This window comes from Rhinichthys klamathensis, unplaced genomic scaffold (genome assembly GCF_029890125.1).
Source record: "Rhinichthys klamathensis goyatoka isolate OS25496 unplaced genomic scaffold, OSU_Roscu_1.1 h1tg000104l_1, whole genome shotgun sequence".
NCBI lineage: Eukaryota > Metazoa > Chordata > Actinopteri > Cypriniformes > Leuciscidae > Rhinichthys > Rhinichthys klamathensis.
Window position 1 is genome coordinate 2,845,925 of NW_026606643.1, and position 13,196 is coordinate 2,859,120.

The window sequence follows — 13,196 nt, forward strand, 5'->3', positions numbered from 1 at the left end:
AAATTCCTTGCTTAAATTACAATGTATTCTGGAATTTGTTATTGTGATTATTTTAGAGAGACACATTTTGTTTGACTGTCTATTTTCGTTGCTCACTTCACACGTTCGACGCGGCGCATGTCATTTCCGGCACGAGGTCTGTGGGATTTGTGTCTGTCGGGTTTGAAGTCATGGCGGACGCCTTTGGAGACGATTTGTTCAGCGTGTTTGATGAAGAACAGGCCGGTTCCAGCAAAAAAGCAACTCCAAAGTCCGCAGCTCAGTCAGGGTAGGTAAACGTGCTGGATATATGTTTGTTTTGCACAACTAATCAATAGATATTGTAGTATTTGTATGGTCTTACTGAACACATGTGACGCGCCATTGATAGAATAGAAACTTAAAATACCTAACGTTAGTCTATCTGACTGTCTCCCTGTACACACAATACACTCCCTATGCTACACAAGAGCAACCACCCAGATTATACTGGAAAATGCTTTAGCAGTACCCTGGAGACCAGCAAGTCACTACCAGCAGCCACTATATTTTAGTTTAGTAATCTGTACAGATAAGCACTAGATGACTGTTGAGTGAATCTTTGTTGTCTTTACATCTAATAGGAAGACGCCCAATAAAGCCGATAAATCGCAGGGCGATTCTGCAGCGGTCCGCAAAAGAGATGAAGAAAATGACGCTCCAGACGAGGTGGTGCTTGGGAAAAGACAAAAGCTGGAAACAGTATCAGCCGAGGAGATCAAGTAAGATTGGTGTGCTCGATGTACTGTGTGTAGACTACTTCTGGAATACTTCATAAGGGCTTTTCACACTTGAACTTGAACTGGGTCATTGCAAACCCCGGGTTATCTTGCTTCACATTGCTCATACTTTACCTGAGCTTTACAATTAATCCTGGGAATTAAAGGGATAGTTCACCCAACAATAAAAATTAGCCCATGATTTACTCACCCTCAAGTCATCCGAGGTGTATGTGATATTAATCTTTAATCTTAATTTCAACATTTACTAATGCATTATTCAAATCAAAAGTTGTATTTGTCAACATTAGTTAATGCACTATGAACTAACATGAACAAACAATGAACAGCTGGATTTTTATTAACTAATGTTAACAAAAATTAACAAATACTGTAACATATGTATTGCTCATTGTTAGTTAATACATTACCTAATGGTAACAAATGAGACCTTATTGCAACGTGTTACCATTAAATGAAATGGCAATTCACATTATTCATTTAAACTATTATTGGGCTGATTATTCGTTTTGCAACCTTAGTTATACCTATGAGTGAAATCCACTCTTGGTTGACCTCTAGTAATTCTCTCCATCTGTGTCATCCTTCAGTCTGTCAGAGCTCATGCCTAAAGTGAAAGCGGAGCAGGTGGAGACAGTGGAGGGCTGCACTCATGAGGTAAACACACAAACGCACAGTAGAAATAAACATCTCTCTGTGGAATGATCATGTGGTTGACCCCATCTTCCTTTCTCAGGTGGTTCTTCCTGCCAGTGAGGAATACACTCCGCTGAAACCACGTGTTGGAAAAGCTGCTAAGGTGATTTGAACCTCATTGAACATCCCATGACAACATCAATGCTTTGCCTTTGTTTGAACATGGTTTGCTTTCCCTCATGCAGGAGTACCCCTTCTTACTCGACCCTTTCCAGCGCGAGGCCATCCTGTGCATCGACAACAACCAGTCTGTGCTTGTGTCGGCCCACACGTCGGCAGGAAAGACAGTGTGTGCAGAGTGAGTGTCCGTTAGACTAAAATATATTCTCTGTGCGCACTTTTGCTTAAGATCAGTTCTTTAGACCAGTGGTTCTCAACTCCTTCGGCCATCGGACACACAGTTTCCCATTGTCATTAAGCCACAACCTAAATTATGAATTTGAACCAAGCAAATTTATTTCTCAAAAATGGTTAACGCACACACAAGTAACGTCCCTCTTCGTTTAACATGCACATAACTTGTAAGACTATCACTAACACTGATAAAATAAAACAGCATTACAAGGTATATTCAAAAAAACAAAGTTATATGAACAACAAGTAAGTTGGGATGAGCCACCACAGTCATCAAACATATACAATTGGTAGTATTTTGGTAATATTCGTCACTGCAGCTGCAGACGAGCAAGAGTGTTTACATTGGAAGCGTCTGTACAGCGTCACAGCAGCGACTCCAAGGCTACATATAAGCAAGCATTTCTTTACAAACACAACTGTATTTGTTTTTAGAAGTTGATAAACTTGATAGTCTCGAAAGTTTGTTATCATGGGGTGTGTACAAAATCCGCATTTAAATGGTAAACAACCAAGAAAGCAGCTCCAATCATGTTGTTTCAGTCACTCTATAGACAATATTCTATAGATTTTTGTGAAATAATTTTTTTTGTGTGTGCTTTCACTTTAATTGAGCGTGAGCAGCGCAGCAAAAATAGACTGCGCCGAAACCCCCGCTTGACTGCTGCTCACGTGACGCTCCTGACCTGATGTTGTATTCTAAGATATTTTTCAGGTTTTTGTCCTTTGAAACACTCTTGTGTGTAGGACTAATTTCTTACGCATCTAATCCCACGCCTCTGTAATCCCAAAACATCATTTTAGAGCTAGTAAAAGGAGGCTTGAGCCACAGATAAGACTAATGCAGTTATTAGAGGGAGAGAGTTATCAAGTGTGTATGAATTACCTGAGTCACCGTGTCATCTTAACACTGTGCGTCTCCACTAATAGCGAAACTGTAAGTTTATCTGCTCCAAGAACAGCGCTGTTATTAAATCGTTAGTGAGAAATGTCTTGTAGGTTTTAAGTTGTTAAACTATTTTACTGACAAAATCGACAGAGCAGTGCTGACAACACGTTACTGTGTGTGTGTGCGTTTGAAATCATTTGGCGAAGTGATATGTAACAGTCATGCGGTCGTGCGTTTCCCTGAAAATAATTGCACTCCTCAGAATGTTTGTTAACCAATCAGATTTAAGCATTCAACAGCCAGTAGTATAACTGTTAATAAAACACTGATCCTGATGAATAGAATAAACATACCTGCATGCAAATCCTTCTCAGCTAACACATGTGCCAGTTACGTACTTTATTTGTACTTTTTGGTAATTGACAATCTAACAACATTGCATCCTTTTTACCGCAAAAATGCATTGTGTGAACTAGGCCTGACAAGTTATGAAAATAACGTTAGAATAATGACACTAACATTTAGCCTGACATCAGGACTGAATCAGGACAATGAGATGCAGGACAGTGGAACAAAAAACAGACGTCTAGAGACGTGTTTTATAAGTTTAACTTCATGTTTTTAGAACGCTGTGTCACGTGCAAAAGACGTGAGATGCAAGCACTCAAACACGTCCGTCTAGCGCATTTACATAGTAAAACTGGAAAAGTAGCGCAGTAGAATGGGAAAAAACGATTCTCTGACAGAAGAGAAAATTCTTTGCAGAAGAGTCAACAGCTTTCAGCTTTCATGGACATATTTCCAAATAAAAGTCTTGCATCAGAAAAACATGTCGAATTAAGTTGTTGTGTCTGACTACACACTGCTACCCACTCAAAACAGTCTTGTGGTGATGCAGTGGTTGAGAAACACTGCTTTAGATCTCAGTGTGTTTCCTTCTGCACGCAGGTATGCCATTGCTCTGGCGCTCCGAGAAAAGCAGCGAGTCATCTTCACCAGTCCCATCAAAGCTTTGAGCAATCAGAAGTACAGAGAGATGTACGAAGAGTTCCAGGATGTGGGTCTGATGACCGGTGACGTCACTATTAACCCCACAGCTTCCTGTCTGGTCATGACCACCGAGGTGAGACAGCGGCCCGTTATCCTCTGCAACATCAACGACTGGCTCTTTATTGATTTATTGGGGTGTTTTCTTTCAGATTTTGAGGAGCATGCTTTACAGAGGGTCCGAGGTTATGAGGGAGGTGGCATGGGTCATCTTTGATGAGATCCATTACATGAGAGACTCAGGTAGGTTGTATATAATGTTTAATCAGCAGAAAATACAAGTTACCTGAAATATTGTGAAGTGCACAAGTTTATCGCATGTTTGCTGTCATTGAGTTTGTGTCTTTCATGATCATGTGACCTGCAGAGCGTGGAGTTGTGTGGGAGGAAACCATCATCCTACTGCCGGACAATGTGCACCATGTCTTCCTGTCAGCCACCATTCCCAACGCTCGACAGTTTGCAGAGTGGATTTGTCACCTCCACAAACAGGTGGGTCATTGTGTTCATTCTGTTTTTTTCTGACAGATCTGGTGGTGTTCCTCTAGTGAAAGGTCTAATATTCCATAAGCTTGCATTGAACATTCTTAACTTTAGTTCCTATAATTGAATACTAAGATTGATAGAATGTTCAGAGTCTGCTTCAATCTTCATGAATTTAATATCCAAATGTCAACACACAAGCCTTTGATCTGCTTTAAATTGCTCTAAATTTCTGTCTCAATAGCCTAGCAACCATCTAGAACACCTTAGCAACCTGCTGTCAACCACTATTATCTTAAAGGTTGTATCAGTGATTTCAGGCCCAAAAATAAATGATCACATCCATCTAATTTTTCCTAACGATCTGCTAGCGGCCCGCCCCATAAGCAGGCTGTCAAAAAAACGCGTCTCTGCCTAGGCTCTGAAATCTGCACACAAAAACAAATGGGTACAACCACCACTCAAAACCAAAATAAATAGTGTTCCAACCAATCACCGACAGGGGCGGGTTTTGCTCCGACTTCGCGTCCAGCCGTGCCAACCCAACTGCACAAGCGCAAAACCTCACAACACCCGCCCCTGTCGGTGATTGGTTGGACCACTGTTAATTTTGGTTTTGAGTGGTGGTTGTACCCATTTGTTTTTGTGTGCAGATTTCAGAGCCTAGGCAGAGACGCGTTTTTTTGACAGCCTGCTTATGGGGCGGGCAGCTAGCAGATCGTAAGGAAAAATTAGATGGATGTGATCATTTATTTTTGGGCCTGAAATCACTGATACAACCTTTAAAGGGGTCATATAATGCCATTTTTGTACAAGCTAATATGATTCTTTAGGTTCTAAATGAAAAGTTTGTAATATACTTTAATTAAAAATTCTCATTAGTATTGTAAGAAAACACTTATTTTACCTGGTCAAAAACAGCTCTGTTTTCAGCACGCCGTTTCAGTGTATATGACTTTAAATGATCATGAGCTTTGCTGACTCCGCCTCTCTGTTCTATGCGTCACCAGAGCTCTGGCGTACACCATTTGTAACTCAATAACCATAACGCGTTGTTCAGTATAAACGTGGGATTATGAATTATATTGAGAACGTCATACATAGAAAACATGCCGTAATGTACCCTGAGTGTAAACCTTAGACGCATTCATTGTGAAGCATGCAGCTAGCGATTTACAAGGATTAATATAAATAGTAATATAAAGTTTAATAAAACGTTACACTCACTTCAGTTCTTTTGGAGGTTCAGCAGGAACACGAATATCTGCTACCGATCCTTTCTTCAGGAGCTGCTTCTTAGCAAATCCAGCTTTATACTGATCCTCGTTTATAAAGCACTCTGCTGAGAAATGATTCGCGCAAACATGAGAGCATTGACGTTGCTCGTGGGGAATATTCCCTTCGAAAACAAACTCAGCCACTGCGTCTTCAGCGGTTCGGATTTGGGAACATTAAAATGACTGCTGTGTTCGTTATTGCACCCAAGAACAGAACACCACAATCGCTTAGACGCCATTCTGCTCATAGACAGTGCTCCAGCATATCAACAATGACCGCGCCGGTCCGCGCTGACTATGATTGACAGCTAGCGAGGGCGGGTCTGTGTTGAAACGCGGCTGTCGCGGCTGTCAATCAACAATCGTGGGAGGGGCGTCCGTTTTATTTACGTCACAAAAACGAACGGCTCAATTTAAGACGGGAAAACATATAAGGAGATTAAAACAAAACCACTGGATGGATTTTTATCATTATATGATGGTTGTGTACAGACACTGCCAACACACATTTCAGTACAATCAACTTGTAAAAGTGCATGTACCATTATATGACCCCTTTAAAACAACCAGTCTGAACCAGGGTTTCCGTTGTCCGGTAATTACCGGACATTGGCCGGGAAAAAAATGAAATGTCCGACATAATTAAATCTCTCCGGTCAAATTGTCTGATTAAAATTGTGTAATAATCCCGCCCCCCTAACACAAAATGAATTTGAGAATAAGCCTAAAATGTATAAAGCAAAAATACACCGACCTTTGGCTATGTTATAAAGGAACAGGCTCTACCGTTTGAAAGTTATTAAACAACATCGCATGCTGCATTTCAAATAAAGCGCACGCCTCAAGCGGCTGTAATATAGACCTAAACAACAAACAATTGAGTGAGACGTTTCAAATATGGCCAGGCAGGCTAGCCTTAAAAGCTTTTTTCAGAGGCCAGACCCGACGGACGATGGTGAATCAGGAACATCTCATTATATAGATCAGTGGTTCTAATCCGTGCACTCATAGGCTACAGTTTTTTTTTTTTTTTTTCTCTCTCATCAAAACTGAATAGCCTATGTTCATCAGTGGTTACATCCTATATCAAGCAGGGACACGTTTGTGTGCATTTTATTTTGTGATTTCACGGGAATGAATAGAGAGTCTCCACAACGGCGATAGATTGATACGTGCGTCCGAGTGAAGATTGCGCAACTCACGCAGCGCGTCGTCCATGCAACTGATAGCAGTGGACACAAGCGCTCAGCAGACACAAGCGCTCAACAGATTTTAGCGCTAGATCTCTTATTTAATAGCGAACTAAATGAATGATCTGCTAGTTAACTGGAGATATTTTATTTATTTGTATTAGTTACATCCGTGCCTCAGTGTTTCAAAAAGTGAATGTGTGTGAAACCATAGTAAAAAACAATTGGTGTTGATTGACGCCAATCGGACGTTCATGTTTTTTTCCGTCTATTTGAAAGTTAGGCTAATAATAACATGTTGCATTCTATACGGCCTGATTATGTCATTTAAGTTACATAGCCTGCCTCCAGTTTTCCTCAACTTGACTAATTAAGAGGCGATATATTTGACCGGCATATCATCAAAATGTCCGTAAAACGAAACCTCTGCCGGTCACTTTGACCGGCATCATTTTTTTCTAGCGGAAACTCTGGTCTGAAGACTCTGAACATGTTAGCCACCACCCGAGAATGCCTTTCAACGTTAACGCCTATCAACCACTCAGGATGCCCTAGAAATCTCCTATCCAGTGTTGTTGTGAGCTAAAACATTTGAACATTGTTTTTGGGAATTGATATAAAATAAAATATTAGGTTCCATTTAAAATTCCATTTAAAAAAATTGGAAACTGATATAAGTTAAAGTACTAAAATTACTCAGGCTAAAGCTGTAATAAAAATGAATTAAAAAGCTAAAATGCACAACAAAATTATAACCTTATACTATTAAAATGAAATCTGAAAATATAAAAAAGCTAATCCAAAATATTAATACTATAAGTATTTATTTATTTAAGCAGTAACCATTCTGCTCAAAAGGAGTGAGCTGAACCAAAGGAGCTTATAAGCGCACACCCCCAAATTTTTCTTGTATAAAAATTTATTTCACAATATTTCAAGGGAACATAGTGCAAAAGCAAAATGAAGATATTTTGAAGAACGATTGAAACCAAACAGTTGTTTGGCACCATTGACTTTCATAGTAGATACTATGGAAGTCAATGGTGCCAAAGTTCCAATCGTTCTTCAAAATATCTTTCTTTGTGTTCAGCAGAAGAAAGAAACTCATACAGGTTTGCAACAACATGAGGGTGAGAATTCTGTCATCATTTATTCATTTTTGGGTGGAGTATCACTTTAATCAGCAATGTTTGCTAAAGCAGTTTAAAGGAAGTGGATCTGAGTTCTTAATGCCTCCAGGATGAGTGTGATTTCCTTGTTTACTTGCAGCCCTGTCACGTGGTGTACACAGACTACCGCCCCACTCCACTGCAGCACTATGTCTTTCCAGCAGGGGGCGATGGACTCCATCTTGTTGTGGACGAGAACGTAAGTAGCCAAATACTTTGAATAGTTGCATTAAAGCTTTTATTCCGTCATCAGAGATGAAGGTTAAACATACCTGTGTGATCTCAAGTGTACCATTATCTGACATGGGTGTAGACTGGAGCTTTCATTCAAGAATGGCACATCTACATGTAATTAAACACAGATCCTGAATGCTGCAATATCAGAGTGCGTGTGTGTGTTGTATAACTTCCAAGCCACTGCTACGCAACAAGCTGATCAAGTTTTAAAAAATGTTCCTAGTATAACTGCAGTTATGTAATCATATTTTTTGGGGCATTTCTTGTCAGGGAGACTTCAGAGAAGACAATTTTAACACCGCTATGCAGGTCCTGAGGGATGTAGGGGACAGTGGAGGCAACACTGGGGGCAAATGGGACCCCAAAGGCAGAAAGGGTGGAACCAAAGGTTAGTATTTAAAAGCCAATATAAAATCAAAATGGCACGATCAATGTTAGCAAGGACAAAAAAGTGGCTCTGTTCTGGTATCCGACACCCACTGATCCAATCAATTTGATCAATAATATGAAGTCCAGCCCCACATTTCACAGACAACCGATAAATGGTTAATAAACTGGATTACAAAATGAAATGTTTTACAGGATGAAAAATGAATTTTCTAATATGTTCAGTGTCTCACATTTACGCTTGTGTTTTAGCAATATCCTCATGTGATCAAATCGCCTTAGATGTATATTAATTAGGGGTGGAACGGTACATGTATTCGTACCGAACCGAAACGGTACGGGCGTCACGGTTCGGTGCACGAATTTACACGGAGAATACACGGTATAAAAATAAATAAAACTCGCGTGAAAATTAATTAATTTAATGCGGAACTACTGTTAGATACGCGGGTTCTTTAGGGACACATAATCTGTACCATCGGCTAGCTCTGAACGCGCGTTCACTTCAAACGTTGGCTTTATACGCGCGTCCTATTGCTTTGGACTAGCGTCGAACTAGACGCGAATTTAACGCTCTATTCGCGTTTGGTGTGACCGCATAATGAACAGGCTGCGATGTCAAGATTGCAATGCTGGAGTGTGTGTGTTTGTGTGTGTGTGAGAGAGGCGCGCGATCGAACAGTGGAAACATAAAAAACATACTCCGTCATTTTCAGATCATTAAACCTGCAAAGTGTTTACTTATATTTGTGTACACTTGCAATAAAACACAACATTGTGCTTTTGTCACACTGTAAACTCTTGTCAAACTGTAACCAACAACTGTCACCCAACCAAAATCTCTCTCTCTCACACACACACACACACACACACTTTTTTTAAAAGCAAAACATATTTATCCAACTCCATTTCAAAACAGTCTGTGGGTCCCATCTTTTGGACATTCATCGCATTGGTTTTCATTTCTTGTCCTCGGAGCACTAATCTTACACACTCTACATTGATTAAAAAAGAAAATCGAATGCGTTATTAATGGTAGTATTTTATACAGAAATCAATTATTTATAATTCAGATGAGAATAATGTTACATTGTTAATTAATAATGTTAATTAAAATTAAGGAAAACAAATATATTGATCTGAAGTATAGCAAATTAATTTTAAATTAATTCAGGTACAATTACCAAACATATCGCAAGGTCTTTTTGTCTTTTTATTAATTTAATTAATAAACTAATTATATAAAACTATTGTCAGTGCACTACAAATAAACTGGTTCTATGCCTTTATTAATAAAACTTATTTAAAAAATACAATGCCTTCTGCATTTTTGTTTTGCTTTTCCCTCCATTGTACCGAAATCGTACCGAACCGTGATGTCTGAACCGAGGTATGAACCGAACCGTGACTTCTGTGTACCGTTCCACCCCTAATATTAATATTAAGCATTAACAGGGCATTAGATGTTTGGAACATGCTGATTGTTGTATTAAATCATTGCTGCTTTTTTTTTGGTTTGGTGTTTTATTTATTTATGGTATTTTTGGTCAGGTCCATCTAACGTCTTCAAGATCGTAAAGATGATCATGGAAAGGAACTTCCAGCCGGTGATCATCTTCAGCTTCAGTAAGAAAGAATGTGAGGCCTATGCACTGCAAGTGGCTAAACTGGATTTCAACACAGGTATTAATGTTATAATAATTAATAATGCTTCTTGCTAAGACCATTACTGTTGCTTTTGCACCTGCAAAGGCTAAACTAAGCCTTGGAAGAGCATACAATTTTTCTTCGGAGAAATATTTGCTAGTTTTCCATTCTAGAACGTAAGGTTCATCTCACTCTTATTGCTGAAATATTGGCGCGATGATGATTTATCTTGCCTATTAATTAGAAAGAGATTTAAAAAAAAAAAAAAAAAATCATGGCCAAATAGTGTCAGAAAAAGAAATGAGCTAAGTTTTGTGTTTTGGGGAATTTTTCCATTTCTGAAACAGTTCCAGGGAGTTCTTTATAAAGTATTCATCTATTTGAAGCGGAATGTGTTACAGAGCCAAACGCACGAACGTGGCCCTCCCTCCTGTCTATTGACGTGTCAAACCTTCTGTTCTCTTTTAAGGGAAATGGACAGCATGTGTGACTTAACAATCTTCAAAAGTTTTGCCACTTCCCATACCGCTTTGCTTTACATGGCCTAATTGAATTTATTTTAAAAGTGACTGATGTGGTGGTGCACACAGAGAAGCGTCGCATTATTGCGGACTTTGAAACTTGTTTTGGTTGTGAATATTGTGCACTTAAAACTTGAAGTCCTGTGCCTTTGATGGTGTATGGGTGAGCACTTGGGACCGCACTAGCAGTCATCCACACAGCTGTTACTGTTTTGCAAGTCTTGCGTTAGGTGGGGAGACTGTTTTCATTGGCTCTATCTGAGCAGATGTCATCATAAGAGCTTTCCAGCTCAAGTGTGATTTTTATAGAGGGTTTCCAGAACATTTTCATCATTTCCAGCATGCACAAGTAGATTGGTCTCTTGGTTTTCTAATCTTTTGAGGCGTTGCTTAAGCAGTGACCGCTGCAGAGATATTGTGGTCTCAAGTAATGCTGTGGCCTTATTACCATATTCAGATGCACTTATTCCTCTCTATCAGTGGTTTTGTTCTGGTTGGTCTGTTCTTTTGTATATTAAATGGGGAAAAACAGTAATGTGCACCTAATCATATAGTCATGCATATTAGAATAACCGAATCAAGTCAAGTCACCTTTATTTATATAGCGCTTTTTACAAAACAGATTGTATCAAAGCAGCTTCACAGTGATAACATGCAAATAATACAACAAAGTTTGTTTCTAAAAGAAAATTGCGTCAACGTCCACCTTAAGTAAGGCAGATCAATAATATTATTGAATATTAAATGTCCCCAACTAAGCAAGCCAAAAGCCAAGGCAACAGTGGCAAGGAACCAAAACTCCATCAGGGACAGAATGGAGAAAAAAACCTTGGGAGAAACCAGACTCAGCCGGGGGGCCAGTTCTCCTCTGGCCAACGAAGGAACAGTGTATGATTCAGGCAGCATTACAAGTCAGATTGGATCGGAACATTTATCGTAAACTGTGTAAAAAAAGTGAAGGTCGGTCAACTGTCCTGATATCATCATAAAGACAACAAGTTTAATTAAAAGAACAAAATTCTTGAAAAGAAAACCTTAAGTACTTTGGTTTGTTTTATTATTTATTCTTGGAAATAAAAAATAAGCATCGAAGCAGCTGTTGAAATATTATAAATATTTGAAACATTTATTCGCCAAATCAAAGTCATGTGGTGCAACCAAAATGCAAAATCATAGGGAGAAAAGAGGACCCCTGCAGACCGTTGTGAGTGTGTCAAGGTCATTTAGTCTCTTAAAATATCAGACAATTTGATCTTGTGACTTGGAAAGGTAAATGGGGTTTTTAAATGTAATTTGGTACAACCTGATTTTTTACTGCTTTTTATTGCTTTTTACTTAATACATTACACCATGACCATTTCAAGACTGCTAAATTTAACTGTAGAGTGCAAGTTAATTTGCAATTATTAAATTGTGAAATTTAATATTTACATTAATGTCGTTAAAATAGTGTAATACATTTAATTTCCTGACTGAGCTTTTATTGCTGTTGTTTTCAAAAATTCAGTATTTTATTTTAAAGAACTGCAGGTCTATATTCCGTTTTTCATTTGTTATGCTGTAAATTTGATTGTGCTAAGCCTCGTGAGACTGACTACACCACATGCCGCAGGCAGAAATAGAGATGTTCTAATCCTTCGTCATGACACATTGTTTCTAGGCTCTGTTGGGAGCAGGAAAACAGGACAATTCTCCCTTTCCTCAATACCCTTCTTGAATATTTTAATTCTCTTCACTGACCCTATGTCTATATCTCTCTGGTTTGTAGTGCTAGGGCTGGGCGATATGGCCCAAAAAATTTATCACGATATTTTTTTTATATCAGTCGATATCGATAATTATCACGATAAATGTCAAATCTTTATTTCTTTCAAGTTTAAAGGCAGATTTTTGCTCCTAAGTGAAAGTTGTATAAACCAGAGCGTTGTGGTTTTAAAAATCTGAGGTAGAACATTCAAACATTTGTCATTTTTCCTTAACAAAATAAATATCTGAAAAGAAAAATATTTCTTCAGCAGTTTGCAGTGCAGGCTGCAATATTCAAATTACATGTTTTGTCTCGAAATGCATATTTGAATTGACAGTGAGTTGACAGTAAATCTACATCTAACTCAAGCTAATGCTACTATGTTAAATTTATGTTCATTAACAAAAACAGTAACATCTATTTTTTTTTTTTTTTTTAAGGACCACATTTTTATTTGGTAAAATGTAATATTCTGACTGTTTGAGTTTTATTAAAATTAACCATTGGTCATCCAGTATCATGATTCATGCATTTAGATCATGATAGCCACAGATAAAGCCAGGCATAACCTATAGCACCTCACTATCATGGCAAAATGTAACTTTATTGTTTCTATGGTATTAGGTATTTGTATGAAAAACAGTAGCCTAACAGTTAAATACATTATTAAATACTGTAATTATATTCCATTAGTCATTTAATACATTGTCTACATTAATAATATTTTACAATTCAATATGTATATCCCACATGTCATGGTGCAGTTAATATTACTAGGCTAACGTTACAGTAAA

The 13,196-nt window shown here is 38.4% G+C and overlaps 1 protein-coding gene across 1 annotated transcript in view; it reads left to right on the forward strand.

Moving 5' to 3' along the window:
* The first annotated feature begins 120 nt into the window (after window positions 1–120).
* Window positions 121–13,196, forward strand: part of mtrex (Mtr4 exosome RNA helicase) — a 50,883-nt gene continuing 37,807 nt past the window's right edge. The window contains exons 1-11 of the mRNA XM_056253355.1: window positions 121–268; window positions 603–740; window positions 1,349–1,415; window positions 1,495–1,557; window positions 1,640–1,752; window positions 3,646–3,820; window positions 3,897–3,987; window positions 4,112–4,236; window positions 7,964–8,062; window positions 8,371–8,488; window positions 10,039–10,170. Of these exons, the coding sequence (XP_056109330.1) occupies window positions 171–268; window positions 603–740; window positions 1,349–1,415; window positions 1,495–1,557; window positions 1,640–1,752; window positions 3,646–3,820; window positions 3,897–3,987; window positions 4,112–4,236; window positions 7,964–8,062; window positions 8,371–8,488; window positions 10,039–10,170 (1,219 nt within the window). The 5' untranslated portion in view covers window positions 121–170. The remainder of the gene's footprint in view (window positions 269–602; window positions 741–1,348; window positions 1,416–1,494; window positions 1,558–1,639; window positions 1,753–3,645; window positions 3,821–3,896; window positions 3,988–4,111; window positions 4,237–7,963; window positions 8,063–8,370; window positions 8,489–10,038; window positions 10,171–13,196) is intronic.